Source organism: Ranitomeya variabilis, chromosome 5 (genome assembly GCF_051348905.1).
Source record: "Ranitomeya variabilis isolate aRanVar5 chromosome 5, aRanVar5.hap1, whole genome shotgun sequence".
NCBI classification, from domain to species: Eukaryota; Metazoa; Chordata; class Amphibia; order Anura; family Dendrobatidae; genus Ranitomeya; species Ranitomeya variabilis.
The window spans coordinates 382,215,019-382,236,980 of NC_135236.1; the positions used below are offsets into that span (position 1 = coordinate 382,215,019).

The window sequence follows — 21,962 nt, forward strand, 5'->3', positions numbered from 1 at the left end:
TATGTGCTGATTACAATGAGTCTGTGCCCCAGTTTCAGAATGATAATTATCATAATGTCCCATGCTGTCCCCCCTAATATGACAAACATTTTACATCTTTTTTTAAAACATTATTATCACATTCTCTATTTTATGACATTCTGCACCAGTGGATCTGTACAAATAGGGGTCCTTTTCCTTAGCACCTTATTTCTGTCTGCTTTTTATCTTTAAAAGGGTTGTCTGATGAAAAAATGTTGTCACGTGTCCATATTATAGGTGACATCTTATTTATCGGTGGGGTCTGATCACTGGGTCCGCACAAATCAGCGGAATGGGGCACTTTTATCGTTGTTGCAATAAAGCAGTTTTGTGCATGCATGGCCACCTTTCCACAGTTATAAGATTATCTCAGCACAGGAACATTTTATTTATACACATCCAATTGTGGAAATTGTTGCCTAGACAAATCCCCTCTGTAGCAGCTCTCCTTTATTTGTATGCTCGATCACTAATTGCCTTCTATAACCATGAACTGATAGGTAGACTGACCTTTCTAGCAGGTACAGATTTATGGATGCCTGAGATAGGGAGATTAGTTAGCACCCTTGGGGGCATGGACTAGTGGGAGTAAATACATTCTCTGCATGCTGCTGTAAAATGTGTGTGCTGGAGAAAAGATAAGTAATGGCGCCCAGATCTGATGCTCTTCAGAGCACGACTACATGCAGAATCCTTTGCAGTATTCATCTTTTTAAGACAAGAAATCAGTTTCTGGTTTTGTACTCGTAAAGTTATAAACTGGGATCCAGTTTTGGGCACCACATTTTGAAAAGGATATAGGAATGCTAGTCCGTTCACAGGCAGGCTAATTACATGGGAGGAAAGAGATCTCTTTAATGAGAGGTTAGAAAAGTTGGACTTGTTCAGCTTAGTAAAACTAGTCCTCAAAGGCGATCTCATTTATATGTAAATTCATTTGTGGTCAATATAATGGCACATGATTCATTTCTTTCAAGGACCTTACAAAAGATGGATGCTTTTCTCCTAACAAATGACATTGTAGGTTATAAATAATCTAGTGATAGAGAAGGTATAACTGGTGGTGAAAGGCTCAACATGATGAACCTGTGTCTTTTTTTTCAATTTATAGAACATGATCTGTTTGGTTAGCAGTAATTTCACCATTTAAATAAAACTGCTTTCTGCTGGCTTCTTTGTAATAATTTTGTGTTTTATATTTAATTGCGATAGTATTTAATATGTTATTTTTATCATCCCAGGTCCAAAAGTTGGATGTCTTAATAGTGTGGCTTATGCATCGATGATCCCACTCCAGACATTGCAAAATTTCCTCCGTTTGGTAGGTTTTAATATTTGAAGTGGCACATAGTATCTTACTGATTTGACAATTATTTTTCTATCATGTGCCATCAGTACCTTATTTGTCTGCTTCGCTGGGACTTTCATTGGCCATGAGAACTATTGGGCAAAGGGCTATTCATATTGAGTCTCCATAAGCAGGTGATGTGCAGAGACTTTATTATTATTATTTATTATTATGGCGCCATTTATTCCATGGCGCTTTACATGTGAGGAGGGGTATACATAATAATAACAAGTACAATAATCTTAATACAAGTCACAACTGGTGAAGGAGGAGAGGACCCTGCCCGCGAGGGCTCACAATTGTATATGTCTTGTATTTTTCAGACTATACCAGGCACCGTACAATAAGATGCACCCCAGGATTAGACGGCAGGAAATAGGAAAATATTTTTTCTAATAATTAAAACTTCCCTGGTGGTGTAAAGTGGAGGGGTCATTATCACAAATTTTAATGTACTAGGGCAGAATAGAAAAGTAATAAATCTATTGTTAGTATCTCCCTTCAGTGTGTATTATACACACACAGCTCTGCTGCTACATATGCCCATGTACATACACAGCTCTACTACATGCACATATAGTCAAACACATTTATGCTACATATGCATATATAGACACACAGCTCTGCTACATGCACATATACATACACAGAATACGTACCGTATATACTCGAGTATAAGCCGACCCGAGTATAAGCCGACCCCCCCCTAATTTTGCCACAAAAAACTGGGAAAACTTAATGACTCGAGTATAAGCCTAGGGTGGAAAATGCAGCAGCTACTGGTAAATTTCAAAAATATAAAAACAGATACCAATAAAAGTAAAATTAATTGAGACATCAGTAGTTTAAGTGTTTTTGAATATCCATATTGAGTCAGGAGCCCCATATAATGCTCCATACAGTATATGATGGGCTCCATAAGATGCTCCATATTAAAATATGCCCCATAGAATGCTGCACAAATGCTGATTATGACCCCATAAGATGATCCATACAGACATTTGCTCTGTATAATGCTCCACAAATGCTGATTATGGCCCCATAAGATGCTCCATACAGATATTTGCCCTCATATCATGCACATGGCCCCATATAATGCTGCACATGGCCCCATACAGATGCCCCATACAGATATTTGTCCCCATATCATGCTGCACATGGCCCCATACAGATGCCCCATACAGATATTTGCCCCCATATCATGCTGCACATGGCCCCATAAGATGCTCCATACAGATAATTACCCCCATATCATGCTGCACATGGCCCCATATAGATGCCCCATACAGATAATTACCCCCATATCATGCTGCACATGGCCCCATACAGATATTTTCCCCCATATCATGCTGCACATGGCCACATAAGATGCTCCATACAGATATTTGCCCCATATGCTGTTGCTGCGATTAAAAAAAAATACATACCTCTCGGGCCCCCGGCACTTGCTATAGTCACCTGCTCCCCGTTCCACCGCTGACAACCGCTGTGTCTTCCCATCCTCTGCACCGACGTTCAGGAAGAGGGCGGCGCGCACTAATTGCGTCACTGCGCCCTCTGACCTGAGCGTCACTGCGGAAGACACAGTGGCGCCGACGGTGGAACGAGGACCAGGTGAATATCGCGCACTGCCCCCGTCATACTCACCTGCTCCCGGCGAGGTGCACCGACGTTCAGGAAGAGGGCGGCGCGCACTAATTGCGTCACTGCGCCCTCTGACCTGAGCGTCACTGCGGAAGACACAGTGGCGCCGACGGTGGAACGAGGACCAGGTGAATATCGCTCACTGCCCCCGTCATACTCACCTGCTCCCGGCGAGGTCCCTTCACGTCTGTTCCCCGGCGCCGCATTTTCTTCCTGTACTGAGCGGTCACCGTTACCGCTCATTACAGTAATGAATATGCGGCTCCACCCCTATGGGAGGTGGAGCCGCATATTCATTACTGTAATGAGCGGTACCATGTGACCGCTCACTACAGGAAGAAACTGCAGCGCCAGGAAGCAGGGACCGCGCCAGAAGTAGGTGAGTATTATTAGACAGCTCCCCCTCCCCTGCCGGCCCCTGGGTATGACTCGAGTATAAGCCGAGAGGGGGACTTTCAGCCCAAAAAAGTGTGCTGAAAATCTCGGCTTATACTTGAGTATATACGGTATGTGGACTGGCAGCAATTGAAACTGCAAATCCATGCCAGAAACCCATGGTTCTGTCTAAGACTTCTAGAGATTCCACAGAAAATGTCACATTTTTCCGATGTGTATTTACTGTGTGAGTAGGTCTCGTAGACCAAATACATCAACATATAAGTATAAAGAAACCTGCAATCAACTCTGTCTGCTCTCAGTGATTAAATTGGTAAGTGTTAAGTGCTAGAAGAAAAATTTCTCTTTAAGGGCTCATTAAGATAAGTATATTATACGGATGAGTTCTACAGTTACGTGCACCCATCTCTGACACACAAACAACACTGTACATCACCACATCTTGCTGTTCCTGATCGGGACCTCAACGGAGGCTGCACAAGCTGAGCAGCCCAAGGACCACACAATTAACTCAAGGACCTGATCACATGACCTGAAAGATCCTTTAATTATTCGGGTGAAAGGTCATTCAGCTGCTCAGCTTGTGCAGCCTCTGTTCAAGTCTCAGTAAGCTTAAGCTTCCTCTCCTGCTCTGCACCAATCACATAAATCAGTATCAGGCAACTATCTCTGTGATTGGGAAGGATGCTGTGTCAACATTCTCCTCCATCACAGGAAGCTGCCTCCGGACTATAAAGGGAATCGCCAAGGAAAAGTATAACTATTGCATATAATCTACAGAGAAACCATCAAAAATGTACTCTCTAAAATATATATTTATTAAATATATTTACTGTATAATCCAATGATAATTAGACAAGAACAACAACAAAATTAGTAGGCCACCCTTGAGGTTCCAACATCATTTAAAAGATATATTATTGTAGGATATTGTTGAAAATCTGAAAAATGCTGGTGTTCTGTTTGTACGTATTACATAGTTACATAGTTATTAAGGTTGAAGGAAGACTTTAAGTCCATTTAGTTCAACCCATAGCCTAACATGCCCTAACATGTTGATCCAGGGGAAGGCAAAAAAAAACCATGTGGCAAAGAGTAAGCTCCACCTTGGGGAAAAAAATTCCTTCCCGACTCCACATACGGCAATCAGACTAGTTCCCTGGATCAACGCCCTATCAAGGAATCTAGTGTATATACCCTGTAACATTATACTTTTCCAGAAAGGTATCCAGTCCCCTCTTAAATTTAAGTAATGAATCACTCATTACAACATCATACGGCAGAGAGTTCCATAGTCTCACTGCTCTTACAGTAAAGAATCCGCATCTGTTATTATGCTTAAACCTTCTTTCCTCCAGACGTAGAGGATGCCCCCTTGTCCCTGCCACCGGTCTATGATTAAAAAGATCATCAGAAAGGTCTTTGTACTGTCCCCTCATATATTTATACATTGTAATAAGATCACCCCTTAGCCTTCGTTTTTCCAAACTAAATAGCCCCAAGTGTAATAACCTATCTTGGTATTGCAGACCCCCCAGTCCTCTAATAACCTTGGTCGCTCTTCTCTGCACCCGCTCCAGTTCAGCTATGTCTTTCTTACACACCGGAGACCAGAACTGTGCACAGTATTCTAAGTGTGGTCGCACTAGTGACTTGTATAGAGGTAAAATTATGTTCTCCTCATGAGCATCTATGCCTCTTTTAATGCATCCCATTATTTTATTTGCCTTTGTAGCAGCTGCCTGACACTGGCCACTGAATGTGAGTTTGTCATCCACCCATATTGGGGGTGTTTCCTGCGTTATGTTTGTCCTGCTGGTCCGAATATCTGGCCAATAGTATATACTACATGCCAATTAATGTCCTTATTGGCACACAGCCCATTTGGGGGGTTATGTGTGAAATGATGTCCAATTTGCCTTTGTTTCTCTATTTCCTTTCTGTGTATAAGAACAACACACAAAAAACAAATATGTGTATAACAAAATGTATAATTGCAATAATTTTCTTGGAGAAATACTTCAGTTTCTGGAGCAATTTCAAGGGTGCTAACACTTTCAGCCAAGACTGTATAATTAGATACAGATGTACCATTCTTAAAATGTCAACTATATCATGATGCCAAATTATATTCCAGCCTTGTCTAGCAATATAAATTCAATGGCTTTGTTGTGTTTAGTTGACATTGTGACCCAGATGTCTCCACTTTGTTCTTATCTGTCCATAGAACATTGTTCTAGAAATCTTCAGATGCAACTTTGCAAACTAGCCTTGCTGCCAAATTGTTTTTAGAAAGCAGCAACATTCTCCTGGTAACCCTTCCAAGCAAACCATACTTGTTCAGTCTTTTTTTTTAATTATTCAGTCATGCACTTAAACATTTAACATTCTAATTGAGTCCTTTGCAGCCTGAGCTGTTGGCTTTTTTGCAATTTATTTGGGCATTTCAATCTGGGGTGAATTTCCACTCTGGAAAGATTGGCGGCTATCTTGAATGGTTGCCAAAACTTTTGCTTTTAGTCACCATTCACACCTTGCAGCCGCTTTGCAGTTTTTGGGAAAATGACATCAGATTGGGTGGTTTTTATGCTACAATTGTGGCAAAAGACAACAATGCGGCCGCAAAGTGTGAACACATCCTCCGATGGTTGTGTACCGTATCCACCGGAGGTTGTTATTAATTAAAACAAAAGTGTACCTGGACCCCATTCTTTCTCAGTTAATTTCGGGCCTAAATAAAAAGGGATCTGAGCCTGTTTAGTTAAGGCCTCATCTAAAAAAAGATGGCAGATGGACTCGCATACAGGTCAAAATGTGTGCAGTGTACCTCACCTCTCTACGTATTTATGTACGGTATATAATGTTTACAGAATATTTGTGTGTGCAGGTAGAGATGTGTATATATATATATATATATATATATATATATATATACTGTATATATACTGTATATATATATATATATACATATTTATATCTATTTAGCCTTGTCAATTGGAACATCATTATTTCTATAATTCGCGTGAGTATGAAGCTTACTAATGGTTACATTGTATTGCAGGTTGAACAATATCACAATATTATCTTTCAAGGTCCAGAGGGAAGCCTGCAGGAATATATAGTGGATCAGTTGTCATGCTGCATTAAGGTAGTACGCTTTGGCTGGTTGCTAAGTATGGATGCATATGAATAAGTCTAGACGGCTGACAAATGGCATCTTTTCATAACAGCACAAAGAAGAGGCTACTGGATTTAGCTGTGATATTGTTAAAGTTGAGGTGGAGTCTGAGTTATCGAAACAGCAACTTGTAGACATATTCATCAATTCAGGTAAGCATCTCATGGGATAAAATGGTTAATAATTATTTTGTATAGCATGCATAGGTATGCATATGTCATCATTTTGTTTTATTGCATGTGTTTTTTATTACTGCTGCAGACCAGGAATGGTGTGGTCTGGATGTTTTACCATGGTTACCTAATCTTAGTTATTTTATTGTATCTGTGCGGTACGCTTTGTTCTGTTACCAAATCTATGCCTTGGCCTTGGATCTGCTACAGTGCCTAAACAGGAATCTCATCTACTCAATACACTTCTTTGTATTTTCAGTGGCGTTACTTGAAGTTCTTGGACCCCAATGCTAAATCTCCATTGGGACCCCCAGCTATCACAGGTCCTTTAATAATACTGGTCTCGTTTGACCCAAAGGGACCATTTGTGCCTCCTAGACTATTTGGACCTGGTGTGAATTTCAAGCCCTACACCCACTATATTTATACCCCTACTGTGTATCCAGTGGATATGACTAAGGGCTTAAAAATGGTTGTGCAGTACTACATGTGCCACACTCTGTACCCCAGTCCCACGAGACACTCATTAACAGATGCCTGACGCACACCTAATCCTCATCTACTGTACACAGTATGGTGGTAGCATGCAGTGTATAGTTTACAACGTTATTAGAGTGTGTTTTAACTTGTAGTGGTTTACCATGAATACATACGGTAATTATGGAATAACCATCCATAATTTCGGCTGTACTCAGTAACGCAGCTCAGTCACTTCATAAGGCCAGACCTAGTCGTTTGTGTAGATGCACTGTCCTACCTGAAAAACATTGACTTGGTTTGTACAGCTGTTTTGTCCATTCTGCTGATCAATGATTGTTGAACCCAAAAGATTAGTAGATGATAGTGCATTGTAGCAATATACATGTACTCTCAAAACCATTTTGCTGGCCATACAAAAAATATTTGGTAACCTTAAAAATGGTGGTTATTACCGGAAACTCACCATTGTGTGAACATGACTGAATATGTGATTAGTATGACTAGCCATTATTCTTTTCTGGTCACATTATAGGTTATTGCAGGGATAATTAGACGTTCATCATTAGTTGATTGTTTTCTATTCAGGCTGCCTGATTCCAGTTACTAATGCACCACCTTCTAAGAAGAAAATCATTATTGTTCTGAAAAAATTGGAAAAGGTCTCCATGTTGGAGCTGCTCGGAGATTTAATGTCTTCCTTAGAAAATCGAGGCTTGGAAAATGCATTTTGTGTTCAGAGAGGTAATTAAAGATTGGTACAATGTTTCTGCTGGTTCATTCCCAAGTGTTGTAGATATCACTGTTAATCTGATGTGTGTGTGCTGTTTTAGCCAATGGAGTGTCCGAGGCATACTACTTCCATGAAGATTGCTTTTTGATGGGTACAGTAGGAAGATCTCGTCTACAAGGATCTGAACTACTAGTTCAGCAACACTTCCGTTGGGTTCAGCTAAGGTGGGATGGAGAACCAATGCACAGTTTACTGCAGAAGGTTTTGAAGAGGAAGGTTTTACAGAAGGTATCACCTTAACTGTTGTTATGCCATACAAAAATAGATTATAGCACAGTTTTAGATCACTATAGACATTTGATCCCTCCCTGGCTGCCATAGATTGGGGGGACATTTGTAACAATACATTTCTATGATACTGAAGCGATAAGTGTGGTGTCCTAGCGGCTGAAAAATGGCTAGTTTCCTGCTTCCTGGACCCAGTTGTTGGTTAAAGAAGAGGTTTGCCTCTTAACTATCTGACTGATATACCGTGATTGATCAAAAGAGTACACGGTAAACCCATGTATTTTAGTTTTGTCCATAGATTGACCTTAATGTTCAGCAAAAAAAAAAAAAAAAAGCATTTTGAACAGAATACTTCTACTTTTATACATAATGTGTTTATATCACAAGCGTGAAATGGTTAAATGCCATAGATTCTTCTTTTTAAAACCCTGCATCCTTAATAAGGTGTGTATCCTGGAGAAATGTCACCATTGATTTGTGGCCTCAGCACATCTATTGATCATCCCCTGCTGTGCTTATAAGACAAATGAGAGTTGTATGCAACATGTTTTCCAGTCACATTGTGCTGATCCGCTATTGGAAAGTACTTCATGCCAATCTATAGAATGTGAGATCTATAAAATGTAAGAGGTGTCAGGTTTGCAATAACCAGATTAAGTTTTGATTTTCTTTTGCATCTTCTACTCATCTGGAAATAAAACATTGCATAATTTGAAGCCATTAGCTATGTGTGTCCTTTGAATACAACCCATGAGAATATTTGATTATGTATTTATATTGTTCGTACAATCGTCAGGAGACTGCTGCTTAACCCCTTAATGTCCAATGACTGATGTATTCAACATTGAACGCCTCCCCCTGTTTGGTGCGAGCTCCAGCGATGAGCCCGCACCTTTTCCGGCACATGACAGCCCATCAGCGCCCGTGTCACATGGACGTGGGTTGCCGATGGGTTGGCATGACAACCCGGGGTCTCCTGGAGACCCCTGTGGTTGTCATAGCCGGATAGCTATGAGCGCCGCCCATCAGTCAGAGCTCATAGAAAGTGAGCGTTTCTGCTACATAGTGCAGGGTTGCATCCCTGCTCTATGTAGCACAAGCGATACTGAGCATGTCCATAAAGTGCAGCATGGATTCATCTCACCTAAAAGCCGAGAAACAGACATTTATAGGACATTTCATAACTTTCCAAAATTCTTATGAAAACATTTGCAGCACATACTGCACTGAACTACTTAACCCAATTTATTATATACACTGCTCAAAAAAATAAATGGAACACTAAAATCCCACATCCTAGATATTACTGAATGAAATTTTCCAGTTGTAAATCTTTATTCATTATATAGTGGAAAGTGTTGAGAACAATAAAAGCTAAAAATGATCAACGTAAATTACAACTAATATCCCACGGAGGTCTGGAGTTGGAATGATGCTCAAAATCAAAGTGGAAAATGAAGTTACAGGCTGATCCAACTTCAGTGGAAATGCCTCAACACAAGGAAATCATGCTCAGTAGTGCGTGTGGCCTCCACGTGTCTGTATGATCTCCCTACAATGCCTGGGCATGCTCCTGATGAGGCGGTGGATGGTCGCCTGAGGGATCTCGTCCCAGACCTGGACTGAAGCATCTGCCAACTCCTGGACAGTCTGTGGTGCAACGTGACGTTGGTGGATGGTGCGAGACATGATGTCCCAGTTGTGTTCAATCGGATTCAGATCTGGGGAATGGGCCGGTCAATCCATAGCTTCAATGCCTTCATCTTGCAGGAACTGCTGACACACTCGAGCCACATGAGGTCTGGCATTGTCCTGCTTTAGGAGGAACCCAGGGCCAACCGCACCAGTGTATGGTCTCACAAGGGGTCTGAGGATCTCATCTCTGTACCTAATGGCAGTCAGGCTACCTCTGGCAAGCATATGGAGGGCTGTGCAGCCCTCCAAAGAAATGCCACCCCACACCCACTGCCAAACCGGTCATGCTGAAGGATGTTGCAGGCAGCAGATCGCTCTCCACGGCGTCTCCAGACTCTGTCACGTCTGTCACATGTGCTCAGTGTGAACCTGCTTTCATCTGTGAAGAGCACAGGGCGCCAGTGGTGAATTTGCCAATCCTGGTGTTCTGTGACAAATGCCAAGCCTCCTGCATGTTGTTGGGCTGTGAGCACAACCCCCATCTGTGGACGTCAGGCACTCAGACCATCCTCATGGAGTCGGTTTCTAATTGTTTGTGCAGACACATGCACATTTGTGGCCTGCTGGAGGTCATTTTGAAGGGCTCTGGCAGTGCTCCTCCTGTTCCTCCTTGCACAAAGGCTGAGGTAGCGGTCCTGCTGCTGGGTTGTTGCCCTCCTGCGGCCCCCTCCACGTCTCCTGGTGTACTGGCCTGTCTCCTGGTAGCGCCTCCCGCCTCTGGACACTATGCTGAGAGACACAGCATACCTTCTTGCCACAGCTCACATTGATGTGCCATCGTGGATGAGCTGCACTACCTGAGCCACTTGTGTGGGTTGTAGAGTGCCTCATGCTACCACGAGTGTGAAAGCACAACCAACATTCAAAAGTGACCAAAACATCAGCAAGAAAGCATTGGTACTGAGATGTGGTCTGTGGTCCCCACCTGCAGAACCTCTCCTTTATTGAGGGTGTCTTGATAATTGTCCATAATTTCCATCTATTCCATTTGCACAACAGCATGTGAAATTGATTGTCAAACAGTGTTGCTTCCTAAGTGGACAGTTTGATTTCACAGAAGTTTGATTTACTTGGAGTTATATTCTGTTGTTTAAGTTTTCCCTTTATTTTTTTGAGCAGTGTATTTTCAGAGTCGGTGCATTTTATATCGCCTCCGACTCCTCGGCCCTGGTTTCAATACAATGACTGTTTTATCACCAGGAGCTTATCATTTCCCAGACGGGTGCCCAAATGAGACCTGGTCTAACACCCCCAGTAATAATTAGCAATTTACTGTCAATATACAATGTGCACAGAAAGCTCTGGTGTGGATGAAGGCAGCTTTCTGAACTCTGCTGCATCTAAAAGCTCTGAATGTATCACAACTGCTGCACCCAGTAATCAAAGTGATACATCACTGGAATCAAGGTCTCTTTTCCTACATTATGCTGCTCTCAGATGTGGTAGCAAAAATGTGGTGACAGATTCCCTTTAACCCCTTCACCCCCGGAGTTTTTTTTTTCGTTTTTTGTTTTTTGCTCCCCTCCTTCCCAGAGCCATAACTTTTTTATTTTTCCGTCAATATGGCCATGTGAGGGCTTATTTTTTGCGGGACTAGATGTACTTTTGAATGATACCATTGGTTTTATCATGCCGTGAAACAGAAAACAGGAAAAAAATTCCAAGTGCAATGAAATTGCAAAAAAAGTGCAATCTCACACTTGTTTTTTGTTTGGCTTTTTTGCTAGGTTCACCAAATGCTAAAACTGACCTGCCATTATGATTCTCCAGGTCATTACGAGTTTATAGACACCTAACATGACTAGGTTCTCTTTTATCTAATTGGTAAAAAAAAAAATCCAAAGTTTGCTAAAAAAAAAATAAAAAATTGCGCCATTTTCCGATACCCGTAGCATCTCCAATTTTCGTGATCTGGGGTCAGTTGAGGGCTTATTTTTTGCATGCCGAGCTGGCGTTTTTAATGATACCATTTTGGTGCAGATACGATCTTTTGATCGCCCGTTATTGCATTTTAATGCAATGTTGCTGCGACCAAAAAAACGTAATTTTGGCGTTTTGATTTTTTTTCTCGCTACGCCATTTAGCAATCAGGTTAATCCTTTATTTTTATTGATCGATCGGGCGATTCTGAACGCGGCGATAGCAAATATGTGTAGGTTTGATTTTTTTTTTTTTATTGTTTTATTTTGATTGGGGCGAAAGGGGGGTGATTTGAACTTTTATATTTTTTATTTTTTTTATATTTTTAAACACTTTTTTTTATTATTTTGGCATGCTTCAATAGCCTTCATAGGAGGCTAGAAGCATGCACTACACGATCGCCTCTGCTACATAGAGGTGAAGCACAGATCACCTCTATGTAGCAGAATTGCAGGGTTGCTTTGAACGCCGACCACAGGGTGGCGCTCAAAGCAATCGGCCATCAACAACCATAGCGGTCTCAAGGAGACCTCTGGTTGTTATGGCAATACACCGATGACCCCCCATCATGTGACGGGGGTCAGCGGTGCGAGCACTTCCGGCCGCGCAGCCGGGAGCGCTAGTTAAATGCCGCTGTCAGCGTTTGACAGTGGCATTTAACTAGTTAATGGGCGCGGGCGGATAGCGATTCCTCTCGCGCTCATTGCGCGCACATGTCAGCTGTACAAAACAGCTGACATGTCACGGCTTTGAGGTGGGCTCAACGCCGGAGCCCCTGTTCTGCCAGCTGACGTACTATTCCGTCAGCTGGCAGAAAGGGGTTAAATGTATTGTTTGTTAAAGGTGTTTTCTTAGTTAGACAACCTCTATTGAAGTGCCATTGGGGACCGGTGTAATATTTTATTTTCCTCGTGGTAGTGCTGCATGGGAGTTGAATCCTTGATACTGGATCTTCCAATGTTACAGCTGAGGATAATAAAAATGTGGCATATCCTGTGATCACGTAATTATTATGACAATTTCTAACACGTTCTGTCGAAAGTTAGGGTTCACATTCTGATTTTAATCTCCACTAAGTGCCTATCCCAGAAAAAGCTCTTGAGGTTCATGACAAGCATATTCCAGGGGCATGACGGAAGGAAAAAATAGTTATTTGGGCCTGTACAGTTATGTTATTCTGTAGCTTTATTGGTATATCACTAAAAGGTTCTAGAGTGTTGTAGTAGCCTATGGCATTTCATACAATGGTGTAAGTATGAACCACACTCCTCCAGTAAAAAAGCGTGTAATGCGAATATGCATTTTAACAATGGGACTCTATAGGGGATGGATACCACTTTATTGCATTTGTTAAACTCGAGAGTTTCTTTGGTCATGTACTTCCAATGGAGACCCTAAACATAATGTGAATGGAGCCTTTTTTATACACGAAGTTTAAAATAAGCATTCATTTTATATTTTATAGGTCTTCAAATAAAATACATTTAATCTGTTGTATGTTTTAGTTCAAAGGTAAAACGCCTTCACCCTGTGACCCTGTATGCCGAGGCACTGACTGGATATACATGGTTTGGCACCAGCTGAACTCCTGCTTATCCCGCTTAGGCACCCCAGAGGCCCTCATAGGCCCCCAGCCATTTATGTCTTGCCCAATAGTACCTGGAAATCTTCATATAATGGTGAAGTAAGTCCACAATTCTGATTCTTCATACCTGATTTATCATTTCGTTGTAATGGTATCTTTCTAAAAATGAAAGCTTTTAATATTTCATGCTCTACTTATAAGAACACTTTAGCATATACACTCACCGGCCACTTTATTAGGTACACCATGCTAGTAACGGGTTGGACCCCCTTTTGCCTTCAGAACTGCCTCAATTCTTCGTGGCATAGATTCAACAAGGTGCTGGAAGCATTCCTCAGAGATTTTGGTCCATATTGACATGATGGCATCACACAGTTGCCGCAGATTTGTCGGCTGCACATCCCAAAGATGCTCCATACAAGGCAGGATGGATCCATGCTTTCATGTTGTTTACGCCAAATTCTGACCCTACCATCCGAATGTCGCAGCAGAAATCGAGACTCATCAGACCAAGCAACGTTTTTCCAATCTTCTACTGTCCAATTTCGATGAGCTTGTACAAATTGTAGCCTCAGTTTCCTGTTCTTAGCTGAAAGGAGTGGTACCCGGTGTGGTCTTCTGCTGCTGTAGCCCATCTGCCTCAAAGTTCGACGCACTGTGCGTTCAGAGATGCTCTTAGGCCTACCTTGGTTGTATCGGGTGGCGATTTGAATCACTGTTGCCTTTCTATCAGCTCGAACCAGTCTGCCCATTCTCCTCTGACCTCTGGCATCAACAAGGCATTTCCGCCCACAGAACTGCCGCTCACTGGATTTTTTTTCTTTTTCGGACCATTCTCTGTAAACCCTAGAGATGGTTGTGCGTGAAAATCCCAGTAGATCAGCAGTTTCTGAAATACTCAGACCAGCCCTTCTGGCACCAACAACCATGCCACGTTCAAAGGCACTCAAATCACCTTTCTTCCCCATACTAATGCTCGGTTTGAACTGCAGGAGATTGTCTTGACCATGTCTACATGCCTAAATGCACTGAGTTACCGCCATGTGATTGGCTGATTAGAAATTAAGTGTTAACAAGAAGTTGGACAGGTGTACCTAATAAAGTGGCCGGTGAGTGTATGTCCTGTATGTCTATACTTTTAATAATTTAGGATAATTTGAAAATGTTTTGAAGACCCTTACTTATTGAGGTTTAATTTCTGATGACCCTAATGAGTTATAGAAGTGGTTAATAGTTATTCAATAACTTAGGGCGAAACCTGATGTGTTTTTATAGGTGGATGTCAAAATTGTGGAATGCAGTAATAGCTCCAAAAGTCCAAGAAGCCATTCTGTCCATTGCCACATCAAAACGGGCCTCTGTTCTCCGACAAGTTTCAGCCACAAAAACGCCAAGCCAAGGTCAACAGGCAATTGTTAAGGCTGCTCTCAGCATTCTGCTTAACAAAGCTATTCTACATGGCTGCCCAGTTCCAAAAAATGGTAAGAATGGCCTGTGAAATGGTTAGGATTAGTATTCAGAGTTAAGTAAAAATAATCGCATTACAACAGTCTTTCACAGGGTGATTGTTTTTAGACTAAAGGAGTTGTCCGGCCTCAGGGTACAAGTCTGCAGTCACTATGTGTGACTGCAGACTTGTGAGTCCTCACATTGCGCACACTACGCTGTGAGGATTCTCCGGTGCTGGCATCTGGAGCAGGTGGTCATGTGATCGCAAATATGCAGTTTGCATGCTTCTGGCCTCATTAGAACTAGACGTGTCTGGCCTTGCTAAAGTACACTTGCATTGAGCTAGGCAGCGCATGTCTACTTCATGGTGTTGTTTGGTTAGTGGGGCCTCTTGTTAATGGCGTTGCAGCCTCTATGGCCTTTCAGAAAAGGTGTGTATATACTGACAGACCATGCGACACTTAGATTGCGCCAAGGTGGACTTCCTTTCACTAAGCATGTGACTTATGAAGGTTATTACTTGCACCAGAAATGTTTAAGTGCTTCATCACAAAAGCAGTGAATACATATGCACATGCCAATTTTTAGTTATTTGATCCTATAAATTTAATCTATGCCTATATTTTTCTCACTTCACTTCACCAACTTAGACCATTTAGTGCTGATACATTACACACAAATCGGATTGCAAAAATATTTAAACACAGGATGTAATGTAGCAAAATAGGTAAAAAAACAAGGGGGTGAAAACTATTGCAATCCACTGTAGATGTTTCTTTATGCTCTCTAGTGGCCATCTGTGTGTGTTTAAACTAATAACTGGAAGCACAGATTACCGAAATACATGAAAATCCAACATAGGAAGCGTTACGGTTAAGAAAATAAGCTTTACTGCCTCAGGGGTGTATCACTATGGACACAAATTCTTGTACAGTATTCATACATCACTGATTTTTATGGTACCCAAAAAGAATAACCGATTTTCATTCAAGTTTTGGATCCTAATTTCATGAGTGTTTGGTCGATGTGTCAGTTTTTGGCATCAGTAATTTTCACATATAAATAAATAACAAATATGTTACCAATTACAAATGTTAATCCGGACAGCACATGGATGTCCATGTATGCTGTAAGCGATTTTTCACACACTTATATGCAGCTTTTTGATTTGTAAAGTTGATGAATACTAGACATGTCTCTTTTTTGTTTATTTTTGCGGACCACTCAGTTTATCTAATATAATAATCACCAGTTGGGACTTCCGGCCGCTGTCCCAGAATCTCATAAGGCACCGCGGCAGTGTCGGTTGCGCAGGTGCAGGTCGTGGCCACAACTGCGCACTCTACCCGCGCAGTATGATAATTTCACCACACTCCCGATGCTATCGCATCGGGCCCATTTCTAGTACTATAATAGTTATGTGTTCTGTCCACGATACAACAGGTGATCCACGACCATCTGAAGGAGGCCTTAGTAAGTGTAAAAATGGCCAGTACGCAGCCTGGTTTGCATGCGGTAATGCATTTGACATTACATCTGACAGATGCAGAATATGTACAGTATTTTTCTGATTATAAGACACGCCTTTTTTCCCCAAAAAATTTTTGGGGAAAATGAGGGTGCGTCTTATAATGCGGATATACCTTACCGGTACCGTTGCTGCAGGCTGGGATGAGGGGGTGTCCCGTGTTGCTGTTGGTGTCTTCGGTGCTGCGTGGGTTCTGCCAACATTTTGTGAAAGGCCAGAACCCCCGCAGTTCCATGGTTTCCTGTGCGGTGGACACCCCGGCAGCACCGCCAGACACCCCCGCAGGACCGGGTGCAAGCAGCGGCACGCCACTCATCGTAAAATCCCCTCATCACAGCATGTGGCCTGCAGCATCACCCACTTCTGGCAGCGACCCTCGGACCCCACTTCACTGCAGCCACCACCCCCGGTCAGCATTAAGACACATTGTTTATAAGAAGCACCGCCATTTTATAAAAAAAAAATGTTTCCTATTTTTCTCCTCAAAATTTGGGGTGCGGCTTATAATTCAGAGCATCTTATAATCCTAAAAATACGGTATATGACATCATGCATGAAATCTCATCCAACATTTCCAAGTCACCTTCCTCTGATAATCAAGGCTTTGTAGCTAAGATTGTAACAGGAAACAAAAATTGAAATCTCTATATACACTGCTCAAAAAAAATAAAGGGAACACTTAAACAACAGAATATAACTCAAGGAAATCAAACTTCGGTGAAATCAAACTGTCCACTTAGGAAGCAACACTGTTTGACAATTAATTTCACAAGCTGTTGTGCAAATGGAATAGACAACAGATGGAAATTATGGACAATTATCAAGACACACTCAATAAAGGAGTGGTTCTGCAGGTGGGGACCACAGACTACATCTCAGTACCAATGCTTTCTGGCTGATGTTTTGGTCAGTTTTGAATATTGGTTGTGCGTTCATACTCGTGGTAGCATGAGACGGACTCTACAACCCACACAAGTAGCTCAGGTAGTGCAGCTCATCCAGGATGGCACATCCGTGCGAGCTGTGGCAAGAAGGTTTGTTGTGTCTGTCAGCGTAGTGTCCAGAGACTGGAGGCGCTACCAGGAGACAGGCCAGTACACCTGGAGACGTGGAGGGTGGCCGTAGGAGGGCAACATCCCAGCAGCAGGACCGCTACCTCAGCCTTTGTGCAAGGAGGAACAGGATGAGCACTGCCAGAGCCCTTCAAAATGACCTCCAGCAGGCCACAAATGTGCATGTGTCTGCACAAACGGTTAGAAACCGACTCCATGAGGATGGTCTGCGTGTCCGACGTCCACAGATGGGGGTTGTGCTCACAGCCCAACACCATTCAGGACGCTTGGCAGTTGCCACAGGACACCAGGATTGTCAAATTTGCCACTGGCGCCCTGTGCTTTTCACAGATGAAAGCAGGTTCACACTGAGCACATATGACAGACGTGACAGAGTCTGGAGACGCCGTGGAGAGCGATCTGCTGCCTGCAACATCCTTCAGCATGACCAGTTTGGCAGTGGGTCAGTAATGGTGTAGGGTGGCATTTCTTTGGAGGGCCGCACAGCCCTCCATGTGCTCGCCAGAGGTATCCTGTTTGCCATTAGGTACCGAGATGAGATCCTTAGACCCCTTGTGAGACCATATGCTGGTGCGGTTGGCCCTGGGTTCCTCCTAATGCAGGACAATGCCAGACCTCATGTGACTCGAGTGTGTCAGCAGTTCCTGCAAGATGAAGGCATTGAAGCTATGGACTGGCCCGCCTGTTCCCCAGATCTGAATCCGATTGAACACATCTGGGACATCATGTCTCACACCATCCACCAACGTTACACCACAGACTGTCCAAGAGTTGTCGGATGCTTAGGTCTGGGAGGAGATCCCTCAGGATACCATCCACCGTCTCATCACTGGAGCATACCCAGGCATTGTAGGGAGATCATACAGGCACGTGGAGGCCACACACAGTACTGAGCATCATTTCCTTGTCTTGAGGCATTTCCTCTGAAGATGGATCAGCCTGTAACTTAATTTTCCACTTTGTTTTTGAGCATGATTCGAACTTCAGACCTCTGTGGAATATTAGTTGTGATTTACGTTTATCATTTTTAGGTTTTATTGTTCTCAACACATTCCACTATGTAATTAATAAAGACTTACAACTGGAATATTTCATTCAGTGATATCTAGGATGTGGGATTTTAGTGTTCCCTTTATTTTTTTGAGCAGTGTATAAGGGAGTCATCTGCACCACTAGTCAAATAATTTGCTAATTTAGAAAGTGTAAGGGTTAAAGTAAAACGCAAATAAAATCTCACAATCCTCATTTGTCTGATGTCAACTGGTTGCTGAAATAATATACCGTACTGCTGTTCCAATGCTAAATACCAAAGTGTCCATCTGGTTCTTCAGCAGTGCTCAGCTTATTGAGTTCATTAACGCCTTCACGCCAGGGCCGTTTTCTGTTTTTTGTTCCCCTTCTTCCAAGCCATAATTTTTTTTTATTATAACCGTACGAGGGCTTCTTTTTTGGGGACTAATTGTATTTTTGAATTGCACCTTTCATTCTACTGCATGGTTTACTGGAAAACGGGAAAAAAATTCCAAGTGTGTTGACATTTTTTTAAAAATAGGACAGTTTCACAATTATGTTTTGGGTTTTTTATTTACCATGTTCACTATATGGCAAGACTGACCTGGCAATATGATTCTCCAGGTCAGCACAGTATGCGGATAGTAAACATGTATAGTTTTTATTTTAAGTGGCGAAAAACGATTCAGAAATTTGTATGAATTTTTTTTATTTTTATTTTTTTGCTTTTTTCACCATTTTCCAAGACCTGCAACATTTTCATTTCTGGGGATCTGAGGCTATGAGAGGTCTTATTTTTTTGTGCCTGAGCTGACATTTTTATTGATACCACTTGGGGGTAGATGCAATGTTTTGATTACCTGTTACTGCATTTTATTGCAATGATGCAGCAGCCCCCCAAAAAAGTAATTCCCGTGTTTTGATTTTTTTTTCACTACGCCATTTACCGATTGGATTCATTTATTTTATATTTGATAGATCAAGCTTTTACGAACGCGGCAATCCCAAATATGTTTATATTTTATTTTTTTTAAGTTGTTTTATTTTTAGTAGGGGGGGGGGGATTTAGACTGTGTGTGTTTTTTCTTTTTTTAATATTTAAAGCAAAAAAAAAAATAACTTTTTGCTGGCTTTAATAGTCCCTGCAGGGAACTTGTAGCTACGATCTTCCAATTGCTTGTGCATTAGCACTGCTATGTATAGCAGAAATCATGATCTCCTATAAACGACTGCCACATGCAGGCTTTTACAGGTGGATCATAATGACAAGCACGAGGGTTTTCAGAAGACCCCCAGCTGCCTTTCAAGCCTATCGGCGCCCAGCGATCATGTCATGGACGTGGCAATAGTGTAGAACGACGTACGCACCTGTCAGCACGTGTTAAATGCCGTTGTCAGAGATTTACAGCAGGATTTAACAGGTAAACAGCTGTGGGTTGAGCTGAAAACCACCTACGGATGTTAGAGCCACACGATGGCTAATTAAATCAGCCTTCATGTGCAGGAAAAGATGCGGGCTCATCGTGCGAGCCTGCATCAAAGTTTTCTTCATATGTCGTGAAGGGGTTAAAGCAGTGTTCCCCAACTCAGGTCCTCAAGAGCCACCAACAGGTCATGTTTTCAAGACTTCCTTAGTATTGCCCAGGTGATAATTGCATCATCTGCACAGGCCGGAATTCCATCACCTGTGAAATACTAAGGAAATGCTGAAAACATGACCTGTTGGTGGCTCTTGAGGACTGGAGTTGAGGAATACTGGGTTAAAGCTAACTGGAAACTAGACCCCAGCCCTTTTCTCTAAAAATTGGATTTCAACAGGTATGTCACACTCTGGGAGGCAGGAGCCTTCTATGTCTGCAAGATTTCAGAATCTATATACAGTGAAGAAAATAAGTATTTGATCCCTTGCTGATTTTGTAAGTTTGCCCACTGACAAAGACATGAACAGTCTATATAATTTTAAGTGTAGGTTAATTTTAACATTGAGAGATAGAATATCAAAAATAAAATCCAGAAAATCACATTGTATAAATAAATTTGTTTGCATTTTGCAGGTGAAAAATAAGTATTTGATCCCTCTGGCAAACAAGATTTTATACTTAGTGGCAAAAACTTTGTTGGCAAGCACAGCAGTCAGACGTTTTTTGCAGTTGATGATGAGGTTTGCGCACATCTCAGGAGGAATTTTGGTTTACTCCTCTTTGCAGATCATCTCTAAATCATTAAGTCGCTTGGCAACTCGGAGCTTCAACTCCCTCCATAAATTTTCTATGGGATTAAGGGCCCCTTCACACTGTGCAATCAAAGTCTGAACGAGCGTTCGATTTGTGACGTTTATCCGTCCTCGTTCCGAGGTTGCAAAGTGTGACATGGCGTTACGATTTGCGACGCAGCCCAGCATCGTACGATGTGAAAGAAAGAGCAGAACTTTCTTTCGTCGTAAATGTCTCGCTGTGGCGGTCGAAATCGTAGTATGTGACGGCGGTCATACGAGCTCGTAATGCGACTACGTGGGTTGGGCTTCCGCATACCTGTCTCCTGATTGGGCGTGACGTTTTAGCACGCCCATGCTGGTAATACGTCACGCTCGGAGTCGTAGGACTATGGCGGTGTGAAGGGTAGCGTACGATTGCGACGCGTGACGTTCACATCGCAACTACGTCAGAAAAAGCGTTAACATCGTAGAGTGTGACCGCTGGCTACGAGCTCGTACTGCGATGTCGAATATGACGCAAATGCGTCGTAATCGTAGCAGAATCGACCAGTGTGAAGGGGCCCTAAGGTCTGGAGAGTGGCTAGGCCACTCCATGACCTTAATGTGCTTCTTTTTGAGCCACTTCTTTGTTGCCTTGGCTGTATGTTTTGGGTCATTGTTTTGCTGAAAGACCCAGCCATGACCCATTTTTAATGTCCTGGCGGAGGGAAGGAGGTTGTCACTCAGGATTTTACAGGACACGGCTCCATCCATTCTCCCATTGATGCGGTGAAGTAATCCTGTGCTCTTAGCAGAGAATCACCCCCAAAACATAATGTTTCTACTCCATGCTTGGCAGTGGGGACGGTGTCCTTTGGGTCATAGGCAGCATTTCTCTTCCTCCAAACACAGCGAGTTGAGTTAATGCCAAAGACCTAAATTTTGTCTCATCTGACCATAGCACCTTCTCCCAGTCACTCTCAGAATCATCCAGGTGTTCACTGGCAAACTTCACATGGGCCTACACATGTGCCTTCTTGAGCATGGGGACTTTGCGGGCACTGCAGGATTGTAAACCTTTACGGCGTAATGTGTTACCAATGGTTTTCTTGGTGACTGTGGTTCTAGCTGTATTGAGTTCATTAACATGCCCCCCCCCCGTGTAGTTTTAGGCTGATCTCTCACCTTCCTCATTACTGAGGATACCCCACGAGGTGAGATTTTGCATGGCGCCCCAGATCGATGTTGA

At 42.5% G+C, this 21,962-nt stretch overlaps 1 protein-coding gene across 2 annotated transcripts in view; it reads left to right on the forward strand.

Moving 5' to 3' along the window:
- The window catches only part of CTTNBP2 (cortactin binding protein 2), a 206,261-nt gene that overhangs the window by 159,671 nt on the left and 24,628 nt on the right, over positions 1-21,962 (forward strand). For both annotated transcript variants that reach the window (XM_077265000.1, XM_077265002.1), the window contains exons 12-18: positions 1,263-1,342; positions 6,471-6,557; positions 6,640-6,739; positions 7,826-7,981; positions 8,071-8,258; positions 13,379-13,557; positions 14,734-14,939. In XM_077265000.1, coding sequence (XP_077121115.1) covers positions 1,263-1,342; positions 6,471-6,557; positions 6,640-6,739; positions 7,826-7,981; positions 8,071-8,258; positions 13,379-13,557; positions 14,734-14,939 — 996 coding nt within the window. The remainder of the gene's footprint in view (positions 1-1,262; positions 1,343-6,470; positions 6,558-6,639; positions 6,740-7,825; positions 7,982-8,070; positions 8,259-13,378; positions 13,558-14,733; positions 14,940-21,962) is intronic.